The sequence below is a fragment of the Silurus meridionalis genome, chromosome 12 (genome assembly GCF_014805685.1).
Source record: "Silurus meridionalis isolate SWU-2019-XX chromosome 12, ASM1480568v1, whole genome shotgun sequence".
Lineage (NCBI taxonomy): Eukaryota > Metazoa > Chordata > Actinopteri > Siluriformes > Siluridae > Silurus > Silurus meridionalis.
The window spans coordinates 7,988,677-8,010,852 of NC_060895.1; the positions used below are offsets into that span (position 1 = coordinate 7,988,677).

General features: G+C 39.2%; 1 protein-coding gene across 1 annotated transcript in view; it reads left to right on the forward strand.

Annotated features, from left to right (window-relative positions):
- sorl1 (sortilin-related receptor, L(DLR class) A repeats containing) overlaps window positions 1–22,176 on the forward strand; it is an 88,547-nt gene that overhangs the window by 32,658 nt on the left and 33,713 nt on the right. The window contains 10 exon segments of the mRNA XM_046862745.1: window positions 2,698–2,799; window positions 2,967–3,136; window positions 4,501–4,693; window positions 6,399–6,516; window positions 12,591–12,664; window positions 12,777–12,865; window positions 15,899–16,077; window positions 17,264–17,450; window positions 21,581–21,709; window positions 21,822–21,907. Coding sequence (XP_046718701.1) covers window positions 2,698–2,799; window positions 2,967–3,136; window positions 4,501–4,693; window positions 6,399–6,516; window positions 12,591–12,664; window positions 12,777–12,865; window positions 15,899–16,077; window positions 17,264–17,450; window positions 21,581–21,709; window positions 21,822–21,907 — 1,327 coding nt within the window.

The following is a 22,176-nucleotide window of genomic DNA, read 5'->3' on the forward strand; positions in this document are numbered from 1 at the left end:
TCGTGAGTCAGGTCTATCCAGTCCACAATGCTTGCCAGCACAGTAAGGCTCTTGTTTTCCGACATAAAAGCCCCTCGCACAATAAAGGAAAAGTGCCTCTAGGAGCCAGAAATGCCGCAAGTCCGCAAGAATCAGCTCCATTCATGCTGGCAGACGGGTTGGAATCCCGAAGCGAAATTATGCTTGTAGAGATCAATTCTCAGACTTCTTGGACCACACCCGCGTATGTTACATGGCTCTGTCGAGGTATTAGAGTTGAGGAAGTTCTCTGGGGGCCGGCTCACCACCAAGAAACAGCCACTAAACAGCATTTTGTCAAGTGAACGATAATGGACCTTGTCCATGAGTCCCTATTTGGACCATTATTAGAATATGATTCGTGAACCGGACAGAAAAAAACCCCAAAACCAGACAGCTAATGGAACAACGTATCTGGTTTTGCTCCAGTCCCTGGGCTCTGTACAGTCGTGTCAGTTTTGCAGGTTCAATTCCAGCTTGTCCTCTTTTGTCACATAAAGCTGTTGTTACCACGCTGACGGACTCTTTCTCTCCATGCTCCCTCAGCAACCGCCAGCCCTTTCCAAAACCTTTTTTTCTAGTCCTTTCCAGCTCTCTAAAGCCAGATTGTGCATTGGCTGCCTGTGACACCACTGCAGTCTGTTCCCGGAGACGGCCATTAACAGGCAGATAAATCAGGCTGATAGATGCTTGGGCCGTGACGGGAGGGTCTTCGAGAGAGAGAGAGAGACGACACTGCATGCTCTGTTTTACCCCGGAGAACAAGAAGTGCTTTTCCGCCTCATCAGGGGAAATTCATTAATGCCGGGCAGATCAGTTCACAGGCTGTCCAGCTCATGGCGTTCTCTATGCCCAGCATTCGGGAGAGAAAATCTCTCTTGTGTTGTCTTGGCTCAGGCTTTCACTACCATCTTGTGCGGATTGAAAGCTGAGGGCTGCTAATCCGGGATGATGCCGTAAAACCCGATGTAGACTTGACAACTGATGTTGTGATTCCATCAACACGAGTCTACGAATGTAGATTTCGTTTTTTTTATTATAGCTTTTGATTCTGACTCTGGAGTTACTGATCGAAAGGTAACATGGCCAACCCTCCGCTCTTCCCAACACCACTGAGATTTACACGAAGAATTTCACCTTGCTGTTAAATACATGTGACGAGTATATAAAACCTTTTTCCTTCTTTCTTTCTTTCTTTCTTTCTTTCTTTCTTTCTTTCTTTCTTTCTTTCTTTCTTTCTTTCTTTTCTTCTTTCTTTCTTTCCATCCTTTCTTTCTTTCTTTCTTTCTTTCTTTCTTTCTTTCTTTCTTTCTTTCTTTCCATCCTTTCTTTCTTTCTTTCTTTCTTTCTTTTCTTCTTTCTTTCTTTCCAATCTTTTCTTTCCAATCTTTTCTTTCCAATCATTTCTTTCTTTCTTTCTTTCTTTCTTTCTTTCTTTCTTTCTTTCTTTCTTTCTTTCTTTCTTTCTTTCTTTCTTTCTTTCTTTCTTTCTTTCCAATCTTTTCTTTCCAATCTTTTCTTTCTTTCTTTCTTTCTTTCTTTCTTTCTTTCTTTCTTTCTTTCTTTCTTTCTTTCTTTCTTTCTTTCCAATCTTTTCTTTCCAATCTTTTCTTTCCAATCTTTTCTTTCTTTCTTTCTTTCTTTCTTTCTTTCTTTCTTTCTTTCTTTCTTTCTTTCTTTCTTTCTTTCCAACTTCCAATCCTTTCTTTCTTTCTTTCTTTCTTTCTTTCTTTCTTTCTTTCTTTCTTTCTTTCTTTCTTTCTTTCTTTCTTTCTTTCTTTCTTTCTTTCTTTCTTTCTTTTCTTCAGCTGATCTATTGGAGAAGAACCTCTATGCACAATGCAATACACTAAAATAGTAATTGGCTTCCTGGCGCTATTTTGACAGGGAGGTTTACATTAACACACAAGCTTTCTGTGAGGTAAATGTATTTATTTATTTATTTATTTCATAAGAAGTCTCCAGTCTCGACGCTTCATAGCTATTTTAGATAATACTTCTGACATTTCTGACACCATAACATCTTCAAGGTGGAATGCGTTGTGGTTTCTTAGTAATACTGTAGATAGGCTTCTCCCATCGGAGAAAAGAAAGAAAGGGTGCTGAAAGAATGACTGTTTATAGAAGCTGTAACGCAAGTGGTAACAAGACCTAACTTGTTTTTTGATGGATGTTCAACAACTTTAAGTATAATGTAATTATTTTTAAATTGCTGTAGTATATAAGAGGAATTCTACCATTCTGGGATGTGCTCTTACTGGAAAATAATCTAATCTGTGGTGGGGTGGTAACAGTAACTCCGCTTCACCTTGGGTTGAACCTTGGCGTTATTTCAACAACTGTCTGAATCTCAGTGAGATGTTTAAGTTTTGGTTTCTGAGTCAGAGTGAGCTTTATATCGGGTTTGATTTTGAAGGGGGAAGTGGTAGTTCAGGGGTTGAAAGGTTGTGAGTTTAAATCCCAGCACCACTAAAACTGCCACTGCGGGGTCTTTGAAGGGCATCTGCCAAATGCTATAAATGTGTAAAGAGGGTAGTGCATGAAGGAGTTGGAGTGTCAGGAGAAAATCCAAAACTTGGTCATGTTTGTAGATTCTTCTATTTATCTTTTATTTTTCTGTGTTTCTGGGGAGTAAATTGAATGTGTGTCTTGGTGGTGATGCCGTGTGTTGTCATTCAGACGCTGCTTGGGAGCCATGAGCCGCAGTCGGTCCAGCTGTGGGTGTCCTACAACCGTCAGCCAATGAGAGCGGCCCAGTTTAACACTCGCCACCCCATCACTGTGAGTACTTTATTATCCCTGTGTTTCTGAATTTTGTGGTCCTCAAGAACCATTTAAATCAATTTAAACGAATAAATAAAGAGAAACAAGCTCATCTGTTTGATCTGCCACGATGATTGACATGCCTTGCCATGTGACATCTCCCTTTTTTATCTTTTTTATTTAAGGAATATTACATAGCAGATGCCTCAGAGGATCAGGTGTTCGTATGCGTCAACCACAACAACAATGTCACGCACCTGTACATCTCGGACACGCAGGGACTCGCCTTCTCTCTCTCTCTGGAGAACGTGCTGTATTACAGCCCCGAGGGTTCAGGAAGCAACACTCTCATCAGGTAGTGCTGTGACATGTGACTGACCAAAAACTATACCCTCTTTCTAAAACTCTTAAGATGCCTCTTCATGCTTTCTTTTTTTTTTTGCTTGCAATATTTCCTCAGCACCTGGGTGGGTTCAGTTCTCCCAGATTAACAGAGGAATTCATTTAAATTGAGTCCTATAGCCCTGGGTCAGACTGAATATGAAGAAAAAAAAATTTACTTCAGTGAAAAAAGAAATGTAATGGTGACAAAGGATTTGTTTTGGGGGAGCCTTTAATTTTTTACATGTCTAGGTCAGTTGGAACAGGGTAAATTTGTGAGCTGATTGAAAAAAAAAACAGACTGTAGTAGGGAAACAAAAAAACAAGTGTTCATATTTTTTGTAGCGGCTGCTCGCAAGTCACATGAATGCAATACAAACGTGGGTGTGTGTGTATGTGTGCGCGTATATATGCAACGATACACAAAATTCACGGTTCGCTACGTACCTCTGGTTTTTAAGTCACAGTTCAGTTCAATTTCGGTACAGTTGGGGGGAAGAAATTGTAAAGCATAAAATTGCTTCTTTTTTTTTTATAAAGTCATTTATTATTATTAACATTTGTGAACATCAGTGGTTTACATTTTTTTTTTAAACAATTTAAAATAAAACGCCCGCTTGGTTGAAATAAAACAAATCTAATATATTAAAATAGAATAAAATAAATCAAATTATGTTGATTAAATTGGTAAATCAAATAAACAGGCACAAATTAAATAAAATGAAATACATGAAAAAATTACATAGTAAATCATTTGTTAGACATTATATATATATATATATATATTATTTATAAATAATATAATATAATATATAATGTCACTGTCACAAAAGTAAAAACTGCCAAGTGCCACCATCCTGAATAAAAAAAAAAAAGACATGCATCAAGATATTCAATTCAGTTTCAATTCATTTTTATTTGTATAGCACCGAGAGGAACCAGACTTAAAAAGGAAACATCATTGCTTTTTTCATCTGTGTGCAAGTAGACAATTTTTATTTATTATGTAAAACCTTTTTGTTTTTCAAGATAAAAGGAAACACTTCATAAAAAATAGACACTATAATTTGTTTAAGGGCTTGCACTGTTTATCTCTTTGTTCTTGAATAGTGCCTTTTCCTGTCACGGCTACACTTTAGCTCCGAGGTGGTTTAGGGAGGCATCTTGGATTCAACCTCATTCATTTCTCATTTAGCAGAGCGTTACTTAGCGAAACTTCTACCTTGCAGCAGTGCAGCACACAAAGGAAATGCAAATGAGCTGCCATGACTTGGCTAACGGTGCTGACCTTTTCAAAAGTCACCTTGTTCATCAGAACGTGTGTGTGTGTGTGTGTAGGTACTTTGCCAATGAGCCATTTGCAGACCTGCACCGCGTGGAGGGACTGCGTGGTGTGTTCGTAGCCACGCTCATCAACGGCTCACTCAGCGAAGACAACATGCGCTCGGTGATCACCTTCGACAAGGGAGGCACCTGGGAGCTGCTGCGGCCGCCGACCTCTGACAGCCTCGGCGGCTCCATCGATTGCCAGGTAGCACAAACATCAAACACCACCCAAGCATCTAAGAGCTACTCGATGTGTCAGTGTGTGGTTTCGGAGTGTGAGCGTAGGTGTGATTATGGTAGGAGGAAGCGGTGAGGGTGTTTTGCTTATTGGATGATTCTCTGAACACAACAACAGGCTTACGTTTATGACAAGACTATTAAGTCCATCAAGCTTTTCTTATTAGAGAAAGCAATTAAAATGGAGTTTGCAGAAGACTGGCTGCCATCTGTTCTCCTGATGTGGAAGTAAAGGACACCTGAGAAAATCTGAGATAAGAAAAAAAGACAGATCAGATTGAAAAAAAGCACTTATTTTCCATAAACAACATGGAAATGTTTGTATTTAAAAAAGTAAAAACCCAAAAAAACAGCTGTTAAAAAGGGCTCGTATTATTCTAGTTGCCCAGATGGCGGACTTGATTGGAAGGTCACGAGTTCAAATAAAAAAAAAACAGCACCACCAAGCCGCCACTTTTGGGCCCTTGAGAAAGGCCCTCAATGCTCAACTGCTCAGTTGTTTAAATGAGAGTTTTTCTGGATGAGGGCATCTGCCAAATGCTAAAAATGTATAAGGTTGTCACATCATAATCAAAACGTATTATAAAGGCTCGAATGGGCCGATTTGAAGATGTTCCGTAATGAGAACAGAATGGACCCAGCTAATTTGATGAATATGATGATGAGAATAAGGTCGATTTAAATACTGCACATTACTTTTACCTCAGGTCGTGAAACTTTACTCTGCCATATCACAGTAATGTTGCTTTTTCCTTAAAGGATAAAAGGATTAAAGGTACCGACAAAATATATGGACAAAAGTTTGCGGACATCTGACAATAAGATTCTGTGTGCTTTTTTTAACAGCTTATTCCATATTTAGTTTTGATTTGCAGTTATATAAACCTCCACTCTTCTGAAAGATGTTTCATCAGATTTTAAAGTGTGCTTGTGGAAACGTGTAAAATTTATTCAGCCACACGGGTGTTAGTAAAATCCGATGCTGACGTAGGATATGGAGGCCTGGGGTGCAGTCAGCGTTCCAATTCATGCCAAATTTTTTAAATAGGGTTGAGCTCTGTAGCAGACCACTAAAGAGCCCCCCACTTCAATATAAGTAAACCATATCTTGGAAGAGGTTTGGGTCTCCTTGTTCAAATAAAGGGGGAAAATGTAATGCCACCGCATCCAAAGGCAAAGTCAACAATTGTGTGCCTCCAAGTTGGTGGTAAATGTTTGTGGAAGAATCACAGTCAGGTGTCCTAATACGTTTGTCTGTCCCATAAGGAAATAAATAATTTTAATGGCCATTTTTACCTCCTGTGTGATACCTTTTGTCTGTCTGTCTGTCTGTCTGTCTGTCGGTCTTAATTATCTTGTCTGTTTGTGTTATTTATCCTGTCTGTCTGTCTGTCTGTCTTATTTATCTTTATTTGTCTGTCTGTCTGTCTTATTTATCTTTATCTGTCTGTTTGTCTGTCTGTCTGTCTCTTATTTATCCTGTCTGTCTGTCTGTCTGTCTTATTTATCTTGTCTGTCTGTCTTATTTATCCTGTCTGTCTGTCTGTCTGTCTGTCTGTCTGTCTGTCTGTCTGTCTGTCTGTCTATCTATCTATCTATCTATCTAATCTAATCTAATCTAATCTAATCTAATCTAATCTAATCTAATCTAATCTAATCTATCCACTCTGCAGATTTCTAAAGGCTGCTCCCTGCACTTGGCTCAGCGCTGGAGTCAGCTGATGAACATTCAGCTTCGTCGGATGCCCATCCTGAGCAAAGAGTCAGCGCCCGGCCTCATCATGGCAACCGGTGGGTCATGTGACCAGCACCGCTCTCACCGTTTTCCTGCACCGTGCTTTCTTACGGTCTTGACATTTCGGTCCGTTTGAAGTTCGCGCTGATTCCGTAGGAGTGTGCGTGCGCGCCTTCCAAGCAAACACACGCTTTTACTAAAGCTATAATAAACACCCTGTAATGATAGGGGACAAGTGCTGGTTTTGCTCCGGAGCATGCTTTCTTGTGTTAACGCCTGCTGGAAGGCATTGATGTTCCTCTCTGCTTGTCTCAAGGGCACACACACACACACACACATATACACCCCCCCCCCTTTTTGGTTTTGTCTCTCAGCAGCCGGCTCTTTAATTAAATGATTATTAGATAATGTGCAGCATGGAGCGAGCGGAGAAACAGGTTTTTGCGAAGATGTCGGCCCACTTTGGGCACTATCGCTTGAGAACAGACGCGCTAATTATTGCCGTTTTAGCCACAGACTAATTAACACACACGTATGCATGTGCACACACACACCGCTGTGTTTGGGGGTTCACACGCCTCATGGCATCACCCAGAATCCAGAAAACATCAGCGTTTTATTCTGAACCTGTATTTATTGACTCCGTTAAGTAGCTTCCACTGATCCGATCTCTTTGTTTGCTTATGATTTACAGGGGGGAAAAACACCTTGACGCAGCTGTAATTCAGATTCAGGTAGCGTGTAAACAGGATATTGTGTAAAACCTCGGTTTGTGTGCGAGTCAGCCATCTAGCGCTTGAGGTGTTGTATAAGAAACGGACGATCGATTTTATCTCCCAGGCTCCGCTTGTGCCATTGAAGTAGAGTGTGTGTGTGTGTGTCGGGAACAGTCGTCCTCGTGCAAGGAAGATCACAGGCAGGCATCGAGTAGCAGTGTTTACGGCGAATGCATATCATGGATCTCATAGAGTTCGTGCTTCCTGTCTCGGTTTCCTGTGCTGCCTTGTGGGCTGAACTAGTGCAGGCAGGCGCAGTGGAAATGAAGTTTAATTGCAGTCTGGTGCAAACCCTTATCTGCGATATGTCAGTTGTTTTCTTTCCTGCCTTTCTTTCGGCATAATTGAGTCCCCAAGTTTGTTCTCTAAACTCTTTATCCCGATCCTCCTGGTTCTTATGAACCGTCTGGACACCATAAGATTTTCATGTGTTTTTGAACACCCTACTTTACATGAATGTCCCGACTTACTCTTATCATAACCTCCATTTTCCACTGTTTAAAGGATCTGGCATGGAGAAGCTGGTGTTGGATTTATGATGAGTTGCTCAGTAGCGCCTGGTTCCTTAACGTCAACTGACTGTATAAGACTGTAGAAAGGACATTACTCATAATCTTATATTTCGGTTTTGTATTGGTTTAAGATTTGTAATCATATTCTTGATATCACCAAAATGAGAATGGGATCCTCTTTTGAGTCTGGTTCCTCTCAAGGTTTCTTAACATCTAAGGGAGTATTTTCCTTTCCATAGTCGCCATGGCTGCTCATCAGGGATAAATACACACCATTCACCTTAACTCTTAAATTCTGTAAAGCTGCTTTGAGACAATGCCCGTTGTGAAAAGCGCTATAGAAATAAAACTTGACTTTTCTGGGAAGATGTTTCTCTTTAGAGTGCCCTTGTGGAGATTTGTGCTCATTTAGCCACAAGGGGGTCAGTAAAGTCAGCTACTGATGTAGGCGAAGGAGGCCTGGGAGTGGAGTCAGCGTTTCAAATCATCTCAAAGGTGTTCATTAGAGTTGAGGTCCAAACTTTATAGCCGGCCACACGGGATCTCTCAGTAAACTCCAACCCATGTACACATATCTTTATGGAGCTCACTTGGTGGACATGGGCTTGGTTATGCTGGAACAGGTTTGGGTGTCCTAGTTTAAATAAGGTTTAAATCTAATTCTACTTCCTCCAAAGGCATTTTATACTAAATGTGTGCTTTCAGCTTTGTGGGAGAACTTTGGGGAAGAACCATATATGGCTGGAAAAATTTCCCAATACTTTTATCTTAAAAAGCACTGAGAAAACGGCATCTGTGTGCATGTTGAAGATAATCGATGCAGTGTTTCGTTTGTATGTTGAGTTCTCTTAAAGTTCTCTGAAATGGACGTAAGAACTCATTCATTTTATTCATTTAATATTGCTGTAAAATACGTCAGTGCTGAAGATGAACATACTCTTAAAACAGTAATATCCACTGTGGGGGCAATAAAGTGTTAATTGACAACTCATTAGTATTCAGGACTTGGTCTAAATGTTTGCTTTTGTCCTACTGATCAGGGGTTTCCCTAAGGTTTCAGAGGGATTAAGACATGCTTTACATAATAATCCTGTGGAGCGAAGTGTATTTTCAGAAAAAGCCTTAAATTTTTTTTTATATATTTTGGAACAGTGTTCTTACATTGATATGAAAAAACGCCTTGATCAGCAGTTTTAATCAGGAACTTCTGTTACATAGGAAGACAGCCTTATTTAACTTACTAATTACTACATTTGGACACAAACATTTGTTCAATAAAGCTGTTGCGTCACTGCGCTACACACCCTTCGATCCTCAACCACTGCCCATCTCTGAGTACAAGTAAGACAGGTTTCAAGACTCTACTGGCACCTAGGAGGTGGAACGAACTTCGAACAGCTGAAACACTACCAGTATTTAAATGAATAATCCAGCAGTATTTAAATTAGCTAATGTAAAAAAATGCTGTTCTAATTATACTCTGAACAAACAGAGTCTATAGATTAATAGTTTTCTTAATCAGTGTCTTAAGGAGACAATATCAGGAGGTATTTATTGATTGAGCATTTTTTGTTACTTCCTCTGGATAAGGGCATCTGCAAAATGCTATAAATGTAAATGGTTATTTACATGTCAATTCGACTAATAAGATTTACTAGCTAATGTAAGTAATTCAGTATTTTTAAATATCCATGTAGTTATAATCAAGTATACTGTGTATATAAACACTGAATGGAAACCTGCCTTTTCCAGCCATTTGCGGTTATTTCCAAACTGTTACCACACATTTGGAGGCACACAATTGTCTTTGGATGAGGCACTAAATTTCCCCTTCACTTAAACTAGGAGACTCAAATCTCCTCCAGCAGGACAATGCCCCTGTGTACAAAGACAGCTCCATGTAGATATGGTTTATATGGGTTGGAGTTGAAGATCTTAATTGGTCCTGCTCAAAAGTGTGCTTCAAGCATGTCTTTGAATGAGGTCAAATACATTTTTTCATTCGCTTAAACAACGAGACCCAGAACTGCTCCAGCATGACAATGCCTCCGTGCACAAGCTGAGCCTCGTGAAGATATGGTTTACGTATTTTGGAGTGGAGGAGCTTGCACGGTCTGCTCTTTAGCTCTAACCTCAACCCTATTGAAAACCTTTGGGATGAGTTGTAAGGCTGATTGAACTCCAAACCTCCTCATCCTGCACCGATACCAGACTTCCCAGAAGAGTGGAGGTTATAATAACAGCAAATGTGGATTAAATGTGGAAGATGTTCAAGAGTCACATGTTCAGAAAACTATTATAGAAATATTGCCGGGTTAGCGATCTTTTTAGTTAATCGATGACTTGCAACTTGCTAATTTTGGGTCGATTGCATGCATATTTATAGTAGAAAAATATTCGATCACCTGTTTGAATAGCTCGGCATTGAGCGTCTGTCACACACCAATCAAACCAATCCGTCCAAAACTGTTGATTGGCTGCTAAGTCCTGTCACCAGCTCACCATTTTGTTTGAGATCAAGCCACTGTTTATTTTTTTTTTTTATATAAGTTAAATTATTTTACTTGTAGTTAAATGCCTTTGTAAAAAACTAACTTATAGGCAGTTGTATGTGAAGGAAAAAACTTTAATTGTTTTCACATTTAACCATCTGCTTTCTTTAATGGCTGCCAAGGGGGTGTTGCTCACCGTCAACCTTTCGTTCGTTCTTTTCGTTCTTTCTTTCTTTCTTTCTTTCTTTCTTTCTTTCTTCTTTCTTTCTTTCTTTCTTTCTTTCTTTCTTTCTTTCTTTCTTTCTTTCTTTCTTTCTTTCTTTCTTTCTTTCTTTCTTTCTTTCTTTCTTTCTTTCTTCCTTCCTTTCTTCCTTTCTTCCTTTCTTCCTTTCTTTCTTTCTTCTTTCTTTCTTTCTTCTTTCTTTCTTTCTTTCTTTCTTCTTCTTTCTTTCTTTCTTCTTCTTTCTTTCTTTCTTCCTTCCTTTCTTCCTTTCTTTCTTTCTTTCTTTCTTTCTTCCTCCCTCCCTCCTCCCTCCCTCCCTCTCTTTCTTTCTTTCTTTCTTTCTTTCTTTCTTTCTTTCTTTCTTTCTTTCTTTCTTTCTTTCTTTCTTTCTTTCTTTCTTTCTTTCTTTCTTTCTTTCTTTCTTTCTTTCTTTCTTTCTTTCTTTCTTTCTTTCTTTCTTCCCTCCCTCTCTTTCTTTCTTCCTTTCTTCCCTCCCTCCCTCCCTCTTTCTTTCGTTCTTTCGTTCGTTCTTTCTTTCTTTCCAGCATCCCACTTTCTATACACCTTCTTATCTTGGAAATAAAACATGAGAGCATGTAGTGTATGCATAACTGATGGATGATTCCGACGAAGCATTTCAGGATCTTCAGGATAACACGGAATGGGTGTGGGGTTATAGGAAAAATAATTAACAACAGAACGGTGTGATGTTGCCACCTTTGTATTTTCCAGTATTTGTGTTTTATTCCGATACCAAAGCAGTAATTTTCCATCCGGAGAGGTGGAAAACTTGTGACACTTGTTAAGTGAAGTTTATTTCTATAGCGCTTTTTACAACAGACATTGTCTCAAAGCAGCTTTACAGAATTCAACAGTTAAGGTGAACGATGTGTATTTATCCCTGATAAGCAGCCATGGTGATTGTTGCAGGGAAAAACTCCCTTAGATGTTATGAAAAAGAAACCTTGAGAGGATCCAGACTCAAAAGGGGAACCCATCCTCATTTGGGTGACACTTAACCTCGGCTGTAACTTAAATCACCAAAAATGCACCATACCAATGACTATAAAATGGTTTTAAATGGAGTATGTAGCACATTTGCAATACAAGCTCCTGTGTAAGTGTTTACTATGCTTAGGAACTAATACATATGAGTAAATGCACAAATATAACTGCGATTTATCATTCAAATGAATCAACATATTTTATCCGATCAGATCGGAGGACTGGGCAGTATAGTAATATTATAGCATTGCCCTGGGAACTTTATTATTAGTTTGATTGTACCTGTACCTAAAATGATTATAGTGTCCTAATTTGAAATGCCATGATCCCATCAGTTTGTGTGGTTTAGGAAGTAGAGCACCTGTCAAAAGTTTGGAAACACCTAGCCTTTTATGGTTTTTGAGACTCGTGCATGTTACTTTTGTTTATATGCAACAAAAAAAAAAAACAAGAATTGGGCACATGACAAAAATTCTGTGGACAGATAAGTCCAAATTAGAAATGTTTTGGCTCTAACAATAGAACTTATGTAAGACAGAGAACAGAAGAGAAGATGTTAGCAGACTGTCTTACACCCACAGTCAAACATGGAGGTGGAAGCCTGATGGTTTGGGTTTTTTTAGGGCATGGAAGGTTGAAGACTTACTCCAGGTGAACATAGTACATAGCTACATGGCTACAGTTTCACATTTTAACAGCATGCAAATCCATCTGGACTGTGGCTAATTAAATGTTATCTATCATGGAATGGCCTGCCCAGTCACCACACCTAAATCCTATTGAACTGCTCTGGGATGAACTGGATCGTCAGAAAGAAATCTCGAACCAGTGAAATACGTCTTTGGCATGTTTTACAAGAGGCATGGCAAGGAATTTGACCTGAGTGTTTGGAGCAACTAACTGTCCGGATGCCAAGTGTGTGCTAAGCTGTTATTCATGCTGAGGGAGGATTTTTCAATGAAAATAAAGTTTCCCATCAGTACATTTCTATATTTGTTTGGTCAAAGTAAATACCTAGTTTTTGCATATAAATAAAAGGAACAAGAAAACAAAAAAGTGTTTTCAAACACTTAACCCTTTTTTTTTTTTTTTTGCTTTCTCATGGTCGCTTTGCTCTGTCAGGATCCGTGGGGAAGAACCTGGCCAATAAGCCCAACGTCTACGTCTCGAGCAGTGCTGGGGCCAGGTGGAGAGAGGTACACCGATGCACACTTATTCACATCCGATTACTGTCTTTCCAAATTTATTATAAACATGTGCTTCTTAATATTAAACCTGTAACTCACTCTAATGTTAACATTGCTTCAGGCTCTGGCTGGTCCTCACTTCTACACCTGGGGGGACCATGGAGGCATCCTGATGGCGATTTCACAGGGGGGCTCCACCAAAACACTGAAGTGAGTCGAGATATATATATATATATATATATATATATATATATATATATATATATATATATATATGTATCCAAACATGACAACACATTTAAATAACTGAAACTAAAAGGAACTTGTGTCTGAATGTTTGTTTATTTTTCTGTTCACCTGGTTACATTTATTCAGTCAGATACGGCCTTTAATTAAACGTATGTGTACTGCATAGAGACATTGCGAGGAAAAATGTAGCTTGAAACAAAGCTGGTGAATAAAGTGTACATCATGTTAGCTTACACTGCTAGTCTGCTTTTAACCCTAACCCTACATTTTTTATCAAAAGAAGAGAAAAACTACAAACAATACTTAAAATATGTTTCTTGCTAGTGAGTGTTAGCCATTGAAGCGTGCTAGTGTAAATGTTAGCTATTGCTAGTGTACGTGTAAGCCATTAAAGCTTGGTAGTGTGAGTGTTAGCCATTGAAGCTTGCTAGTGAGAGTGTTAGCCATTGAAGCTTGGTAGTGTAAATGTTAGCTATTGCTAGTGTAAATGTTAGCCATTGAAGCTTGCTAGTGTGAGTGTTAGCCATTGAAGCTTGCTAGTGTGAGTGTTAGCCATTGAAGCTTGCTAGTGTGAGTGTTAGCCATTGAAGCTTGCTAGTGTGAGTGTTAGCCATTGAAGCTTGGTAGTGTGAGTGTTAGCCATTGAATCTTGGTAGTGTAAACGTTAGCTATTGCTAGTGTGAGTGTTAGCCATTGAAGCTTGGTAGTGTAAATGTTAGCCATTGAAGCTTGCTAGTGAGTGTTAGCCATTGAAGCTTGCTAGTGTGAGTGTTAGCCATTAAAGCTTGCTAGTGTGAGTGTTAGCCATTGAAGCATGGTAGTGTTAATGTTAGCCATTGAAGCTTGGTGGTGTAAATGTTAGCCATTGAAGCTTGCTAGTGTGAGTGTTAGCCATTGAAGCTTGCTAGTGTGAGTGTTAGCCATTGAAGCATGGTAGTGTAAATGTTAGCCATTGAAGCTTGGTAGTGTAAATGTTAGCCATTGAAGCTTGCTAGTGTGAGTGTTAGCCATTAAAGCTTGCTAGTGTGAGTGTTAGCCATTGAAGCTTGCTAGTGTGAGTGTTAGCCATTGAAGCTTGCTAGTGTGAGTGTTAGCCATTGAAGCTTGGTAGTGTAAATGTTAGCCATTGAAGCTTGCTAGTGTAAATGTTAGCCATTGAAGCTTGCTAGTATGAGTGTTATCCATTAAAGCTTGCTAGTGTGAGTGTTAGCCATTGAAGCATGGTAGTGTTAATGTTAGCCATTGAAGCTTGCTAGTGTGAGTGTTAGCCATTGAAGCTTGGTAGTGTAAATGTTGGCCATTGAAGCTTGCTAGTGTGAGTGTTAGCCATTGAAGCATGGTAGTGTAAATGTTAGCCATTGAAGCTTGGTAGTGTAAATGTTAGCCATTGAAGCTTGCTAGTGTGAGTGTTAGCCATTAAAGCTTGCTAGTGTGAGTGTTAGCCATTGAAGCTTGCTAGTGTGAGTGTTAGCCATTGAAGCTTGCTAGTGTGAGTGTTAGCCATTGAAGCTTGGTAGTGTAAATGTTAGCCATTGAAGCTTGCTAGTGTAAATGTTAGCCATTGAAGCTTGCTAGTATGAGTGTTATCCATTAAAGCTTGCTAGTGTGAGTGTTAGCCATTGAAGCATGGTAGTGTTAATGTTAGCCATTGAAGCTTGCTAGTGTGAGTGTTAGCCATTGAAGCTTGGTAGTGTAAATGTTGGCCATTGAAGCTTGCTAGTGTGAGTGTTAGCCATTGAAGTGTGCTAGTGTGAGTGTTAGCCATTGAAGCATGGTAGTGTTAATGTTAGCCATTGAAGCTTGGTAGTGTGAGTGTTAGCCATTGAAGCATGGTAGTGTCAATGTTAGCCATTAAAGCTTGGTAGTGTGAGTGTTAGCCATTGAAGCATCGTAGTGTCAATGTTAGCCATTGAAGCTTGGTAGTGTGAGTGTTAGCCATTGAAGATTGGTAGTGTAAATGTTAGCCATTGAAGCTTGGTAGTGTGAGTGTTAGCCATTGAAGCTTGGTAGTGTGAGTGTTAGCCATTGAAGCTTGGTAGTGTGAGTGTTAGCCATTGAAGATTGGTAGTGTTAGTGTTAGCCATTGAAGCTTATGTGGGGCCTGTTCAGTTGTTTCAAGGTTACAATGCAAAGTATAGAAAGGAAAACAAAAAGTAAAAGGTGCTTTATACTTGTTACATGTACACATGTACTTTACAGCACAGTGAAATTCTTTGTTCACATATCCCAGTGATGGTAGGAAGCCTGGGTCAGAGCGCAGGGTCAGCCATGTTACAGCGCTCCGGGAGGACAGATGGATAAGGAGTTTGCTTAAGGGTCCCAAGAGTGGCGACTTTGGGGCTTTAATTCCCTGACTTTCCTAACAGTAACAGAGAACCTTAACCACTGAGCAACCACCCCATTTTGAAGATATAACGCAGTCATATGTGTATGAAGATTGTGTGAGATCAAGGGCTCCTCTAAACATAAGCTCATCAGTGGAAATGTGTGTCTGCCAAATGCCATATATGTAAACATCAACAAAAACTAAACAATGATTATGTTCACACCTGTATTTTATTGGATTAAGCCAAATAGGAGAGTAGTAAGTGTAGTAAGCCAGTTAAATTAATTCACTCGAGCATGAAACTTTGGGTCAAATTTCCATGCGGAACGACGTGCACAGATACTCAAAGAGCAAAATTAAAGTAGGATGGGATGGTGTTAGTGTCTCTCCTGTCAGTCGGAGTGACACATATGTGGAAGAAAGCAGATAGCTTTTTCTTCCGAGCGTGTTGTCCTGTCTTGTGATGTAGCACGAGTCTTCCTTTAAGACCCTTGCAGCAAGCTGCCGCATGTTATTAAGCATTTTGCATTATTACAGAGAACTGAACAAATGACTAAAATGTCTAAATGTAAATACATTGCAGCACAGCCTTCTGCGTCTCCACTAATGATCTGTCATTCAGACGTGTTCGAGCAGGGAATACTCACGTGTCATCGTTTGTGTTGCAGGTTTAGCACCAACGAGGGCGAGACGTGGAGTGAGTTCCAGTTCTCCCAGCAGGACGTCTATGTGTATCAGCTGCTGACTGAGCCAGGAGAAAAGAGCACCATCTTCACTATCTTCGGCTCGTACGCCGATCAGACCCACAGCTGGCTCATTCTGCAGGTCAACGTGAGCGACGTGCTCGGTGAGGATGAAACGTTTCATCTCCTGTGTAACAAATACTTAGTGTAATTTCATTTCCAGAACTGTGTAATATGCTCAAGTTTGAGTGGGGGAATTGAATCCAAATGAAAACGTTTTATGTTTATGATGGGAGTGTGCTTTGATGACCAAAAATAGCAAATATTTATTTTGGGATTTGATCTATAACGGTAATTATATTATATTTTGCCAAATGTGTGTTATTGTGCTGGTACCATAAGGACTAAACGGGACAGCTGACTCCTAAAATATTTGATATTCTTCATATTCTGTGTGGTTCACAGCAGTGTCAAAGATTATATTTCCCAATAAGTTTAAATTGAGTTTTACCTTTTATGGCTATTTTATACCTTTTATAAAGCCGTTTTTTTCTAAAAATGTGCATTATCTTTTGAGTCAAATTCTTACATTTATTCAGACAATTTGAATAATAAAACATTTTGGTCAAGAAAATGAAATCAGGCTTTTTTTAATGGTGGTCTAGTGGTTAGGATGCGGCGCTCTCACCGCTGTGGCCCGGGTTCGATCCCCGGTCAGGGAACCAACCCCAGCCACTCTTAGTGCCGGTCCCAAGTCCGGATAAATGGGGAGGGTTGCGTTAGGAAGGGCATCCAGCGTAAAAACATGTGCCAAATCAAACATGCGGATGATCCGCTGTGGCGACCCCTAACGGGAGAAGCCGAAAGAAATTTTAATATAAATTTTTTATACATTATGATATTTTAATCTCACTGCAAGTTATCGCAAACGCTTGATTGCAGTTGTTGCTGCTAAGGGTGGAACAGTTAGGGTGACACAGTTATTATAGTATTTAGGTTTTCCCTCAATAATAAAAACCTTCATTTAAAAACTGCATGTTGTCATGTTGTGTCCACTTGTGTTATCTTTTACTAATATTTAAATTAGTTTGATGATCTGGAACATTAAAGTAAACAAACATGAAAAAAAAAAAGAAATCACACTACTGAATATAGATAGATAGATAGATAGATAGATAGATAGATAGATAGATAGATAGATAGATAGATAGATAGATAGTAAGTAGGTAAGTAAGTAAGTAAGTAAGTAAGTACACCCCTAGCTCATATTAATTATAACTATTTTCTCCAGTGTTTTCTTTTTGCAGTACAAAATTTTGTGGTTAAATAAAATGTTTGTTTTATATAAAGGAGTTCCGTGCTCTGAGGGCGACTATAAGCCCTGGTCTCCTTCTGATGAGAGAGGAAATGGCTGTGTTCTGGGCCGCGAATTGCTCTTCAAGCGGCGTTCGCCACACGCAACCTGCTTCAACGGCGAGGACTTCGATCGTCCTGTCAGTCTGTCCAACTGCTCCTGCACGCGTCAGGACTACGAATGGTAATGTGCTCTATAAGCGTTAATACATGCGTTACCCCCACTATGTTTTTCTATTTTGTATTATTTTGTATTTGTTACATTAACGGGTTCATATCCCCATATAAAATGTTATATAAGGCAAAGAACACATTTGATTTGTTGAAAAATAAGCTATATGTGCTTCTTTCCCAGCGGTGGACGAGGTACACAAAGCATGTGCTTGAGTTAGAGTTAAAGTAGAGATACAGTAGGTAAAATACTACTCCAGTAAAAGTATTTCACTTGAATAAAAGTACAAAAGTATTTGTCTTCAAATGTACTTAAGTATCCAAAGTACTATGATATATTATGGCTATAATGTTTCTATTATCATTATCACAAGATTCTTTGCTTAATCAACTCAGTTTATGTGAAAAGACTCTAAGATCTATTAAAATAATGATATTAATGAGTGACTGATTGATATCTATTCAAATGATCATGAGCCCAAAACCTCTCTTTTCAACGACTTCGAAATAAACGCCACGAGTGTTGAGGCAAGTCCGAGTCAGGAGTTTCTTCCATCAATTATTATTTTCTGAATGTCTAAATATTAAACCTATGCTGAACTGTATGGTCGTGCTAAATAGATACCACTAAGCGGCAATGGGGGTTCTTGCTAGAATGGCTCCCCGGGTGAACCATGCCGTGACCCAACGTCTCCCCTTTGAAAAGCTCGTCTCTGCTTAAGCTACCGTTACTGGATGAGTAAGAACTTGTTCTCAGAGCAGTCCAAAGTCCTCATAACGAGATGAAAAAGATGCATACACACCTTAATCTTTTGCACGTTTCCCCTCCTACTTCTTTTCTCATTTTTTTTTTTTTAATTGGGTTCTTGAGGGTTTAGACCTTTTTTAATTTTTGATATATATATATATATATATATATATATATATATATATATATATATATATATATATATATATATATATATGTTTTATTTTTGTTTAATCCACAATTTGAATTTGGATTCAGCTCTAATTACTGTCACCACGTCACCCATAACCCCACCTCTCTTTTCTGAATGGGGCAGTGGGTGCACACCTTTGCATTTACCAGGTTCATTGACCATGATAGGATATAATATATTTTTATATATTTTTTCGTGCTGCCTAAACAGCTATCAAAACAGATCACGTGCTCTACCCTGACTGGTGGCTTGCTGCGTGATTGACCAAGTTTTTATTCACTTTAATAAAAAAGAACGATTTTGTGGAATGCAGTTTTGTAAAAATAAGATATCTGACTTTGAAATGTAGTGAGGTGAAAGTAAAAGTTTCCCCTAATGGAAATACTTGAGTAAAGTACAGCTACGCAAATAAAACTACTCGAGTACAGTAACAAATGGCATGTACTTTTTTACTGTCCACCACTGTTCTTTCCCAAAACTTTTATTGCAAAGTTGAAGGCACACATTTGTATATGAAAGTGCCTCTCTCCCCATTTCATTTAATGTGATGGTCAGTAGTATACATTTTTAATATATGCAAAAACAGCAGAATGCAAACATTTAGCTGCGCCTTGCAACTGTTCATAAGGATTTTTTTCCCGCTTGTTTTCATAAACCCGATGAACAAATAAACAGCGGCACATTTCAATCTGTTAATATAAATACCAAACAGATCTGTCCATTTTACTTATTACCAAAAATCGTGTAACAACATGCCAGGGTTCACAAGGACAGACTTTTCCTTTCAGGCTCTGCCTTATAACTGACTAACAAACAACAGGAGCAAATAAAAATCTATTAACGTGAATATTGATTAATCAGAGGATGAATGTATTGTTTTATTATTATTATTTCTTTTTTTATTCCAAAACTAAAGTTGAAACACAACAATAACCATTGCATAATAACTATATATATTTTAAGTTAGGCATGTTTTTTCAAGTTTTTTCTTGTATTCCTGATTTAATTAAGCCCTTATTTAATTGTTGAAGGCTCTTTAATGTGAACTATTAGGCATGATCTTTATGACAGCCAGACGAAAGTCATTGTGCACTTCCAGCTTGTTGCGTGTCTTTGTTTAGAATTTTATCAGGGAGCTAAAAGCAACCTCGGACAGATATGTTTTGGCAAATGGGAGGATGAGTCTGGTTGTAGAATGGTGCACAAGCTTAGGTGCAACTTTGCGTCCTTTCACAATCCAGAGTTGTTCGTACCTGTGTTTTGTAAAGAATCTCCTTAGAAATGAGATATTGAATTGACATCCAAGAGCTCGTCCTCCACTTCTAAACATTCCATGCCCCACATTCCCCATAATCCTTTAATGGTTCTATTGAATATTCCACTGGATCCATTGGATATTCCACTGGATCCGCCATTTAATCCCCCACTGGATCATCCAATGGATCCTTCACTGGATCCTCCACTGGATCCTCCATTGGATCCCCCATTGGATCCCCCATAACCTGTTCCAGCATGACAATGCCCCTGTGCACAAAGCCAGCTCCGTGAAGATATCGGTTGAAATAGAAGATCTTCTGCTATAGAGCTCTGACCTCAACCCTAATGAACACCTTTGGGATAAATGTGAAAGCTGACTGCACCCCAGGCCTCTTCACCTTACCTACATCAGTTTCTAAATTTACTAACACCCTTGTGGCTGAATAAGCACAAACCTCCGCAAGCACACTCCAAAATCTAAAGGAACATCTTCCCAGAAGAGTGGAGGGAAATATAAGAGGAAATTGGGACTGAATTTGGAATGCAATACTCAAAAAAGCACATAACAGGTGTCTGCAAACTTTTAGCAATATACTGTATATCGCTTATATAAGTCATTGCTCAATAAACTAGAAGCAACTACTGCAACCAAAGGTCACATTGACCCAAAGGTCTTTCACATTGAATTGGAGGAATTGTGGTCCACTCTTCTATACAGAATTGCTTTCATTTGGGACATTGGAAGGCTTTCGGACATGAACTGCCTATTAAGGTCACAGCCACAGCATCTCTGGACTTAGGCCTTTTTTTAAAAACCCTGATTGTTTCTTTTGAGCCTTTTAAAGCTCTTCTGCTTTAGATTATTGTTTTCATCCATAAAATCTATTTACTTTTCAGTTGACCAGAAGTTTTTTCTTTGGCATTTTTTTGGTAGAGAGCAAAATGTGTGCTTCTGTCAATTTATGACAATCACAGCCACTGAAGCATGCTTTTCTATTGTATTTTAAAGCTTTTCTTTTAGATTGACTAGTACAAACAGCCAATATTCAAGTATCTAGTATGAGCTACACTGTATTGCCAAAAGTATTGGGTCACCTGCTCATAAATATGGTATGTTACCACCAGCTTTGTGGTAACAGTTTGGAAAAGAACCACACATAGCTGGAAAGCTCCGGTGACCCAATACTTTTGGCAATATAGCCATATATATAATGGAGAGACTTTTTGTCTCAATTATGGCCCTGAAACACGGAACCCATCAGCCACTGTGCATCACTGGTCCAATCACTCACATGACTGTCCACAGCGGATTCATGTTTACAGTCAATTAGCATTGTGGATATAATCTCATCTTTCACTACACTCTGTGTCACATTCGTTGTCCCGTGGTTTTAGTTGCTATCCACAGTCTTTGTCTTCATTTTTTTTTTTGTTTATGGTTGCTGTGTTGTTTTTTTTTTTTTTTCTTGTTTGATGTTTAGTTTAAACTATTTGTCTTTAATTAAGTAATCGTTAAAAAAACTAAAACATTATTGTGTGCATGCTCGTGCTTGTTGTTTATGAGAAGTGGTACAAATCTGCAAAAGCCAGAAGGGGGGCAAATGGTTTTTGAGGTCACTAGAAGACATCCAGATTTCCTTTTGCATGAGATTAAAAAAAAGAATAGAACGCTTCAGTGAAAATGCAGAATTGAAAGTCATTCTTAACCTTGAACACCGCAGAGTGAGCGAGAGGTTCGGGTTATAGGTTTGGCACACACACCTTCTCCCGCTGGCCTTCGTTCCATGTTCACTAAATCACCGTGTCACACGGTCACTAAATCTCAGCCTGTGCGGTTTCATTGCCTGAGGAACGCCAGATGAATTCTTCCAAATTGCCTCAGAGATTAGCCGCCATGATAAACGACAGGACTTGCTCGCCTAAGTCCGTTCTTGTTCTCTCGCAGTGATTACGGATTCAAGCTCAGCGAGGACCTCTCTCTGCAAGTGTGTGTTCCCGATCCGGAGTTTTCAGGCAACTTGTACGCCCCTCCTGTGCCCTGCCCGGTTGGCACGACGTACCGCCGCAGCAAAGGGTGAGATAAGGATGTTAAGAGCAATAATACGAGTTTATGGACTTGTAGCAGTAGCACCACCTAGTGCACAACCTAGTAAAATGTGTTTTTGTGTTGTTTTTGCTTGGTACAGGTATAGAAAAGTGCCTGGTGATAGCTGCACCGGTGGGGATGTCGAGGCCCGGCTGGATGGAGAGATGCTCCCGTGTCCTGTTGGAGGTCAGAACCTACTGCCTGCATTTCAAACAGTTATTACTATTAGATAACAGTTACTCCCTGAGTTATTGCCTTGTTTATGGCAACATTCAGGGGAATCAGACGTACTGCTTTATTACTGCTGTGCTACTGTATTGTTTTCAGGGTGGACAACGCATACATTCAGCAGCCACTGTTATTTACATGTTCACCAGCTCATTCTTGCAGTTTTTTAATCATGCAGCAGTGGTACAATTTTTAATGTTTAATGTCACGATTTGAGCTTTACAAAC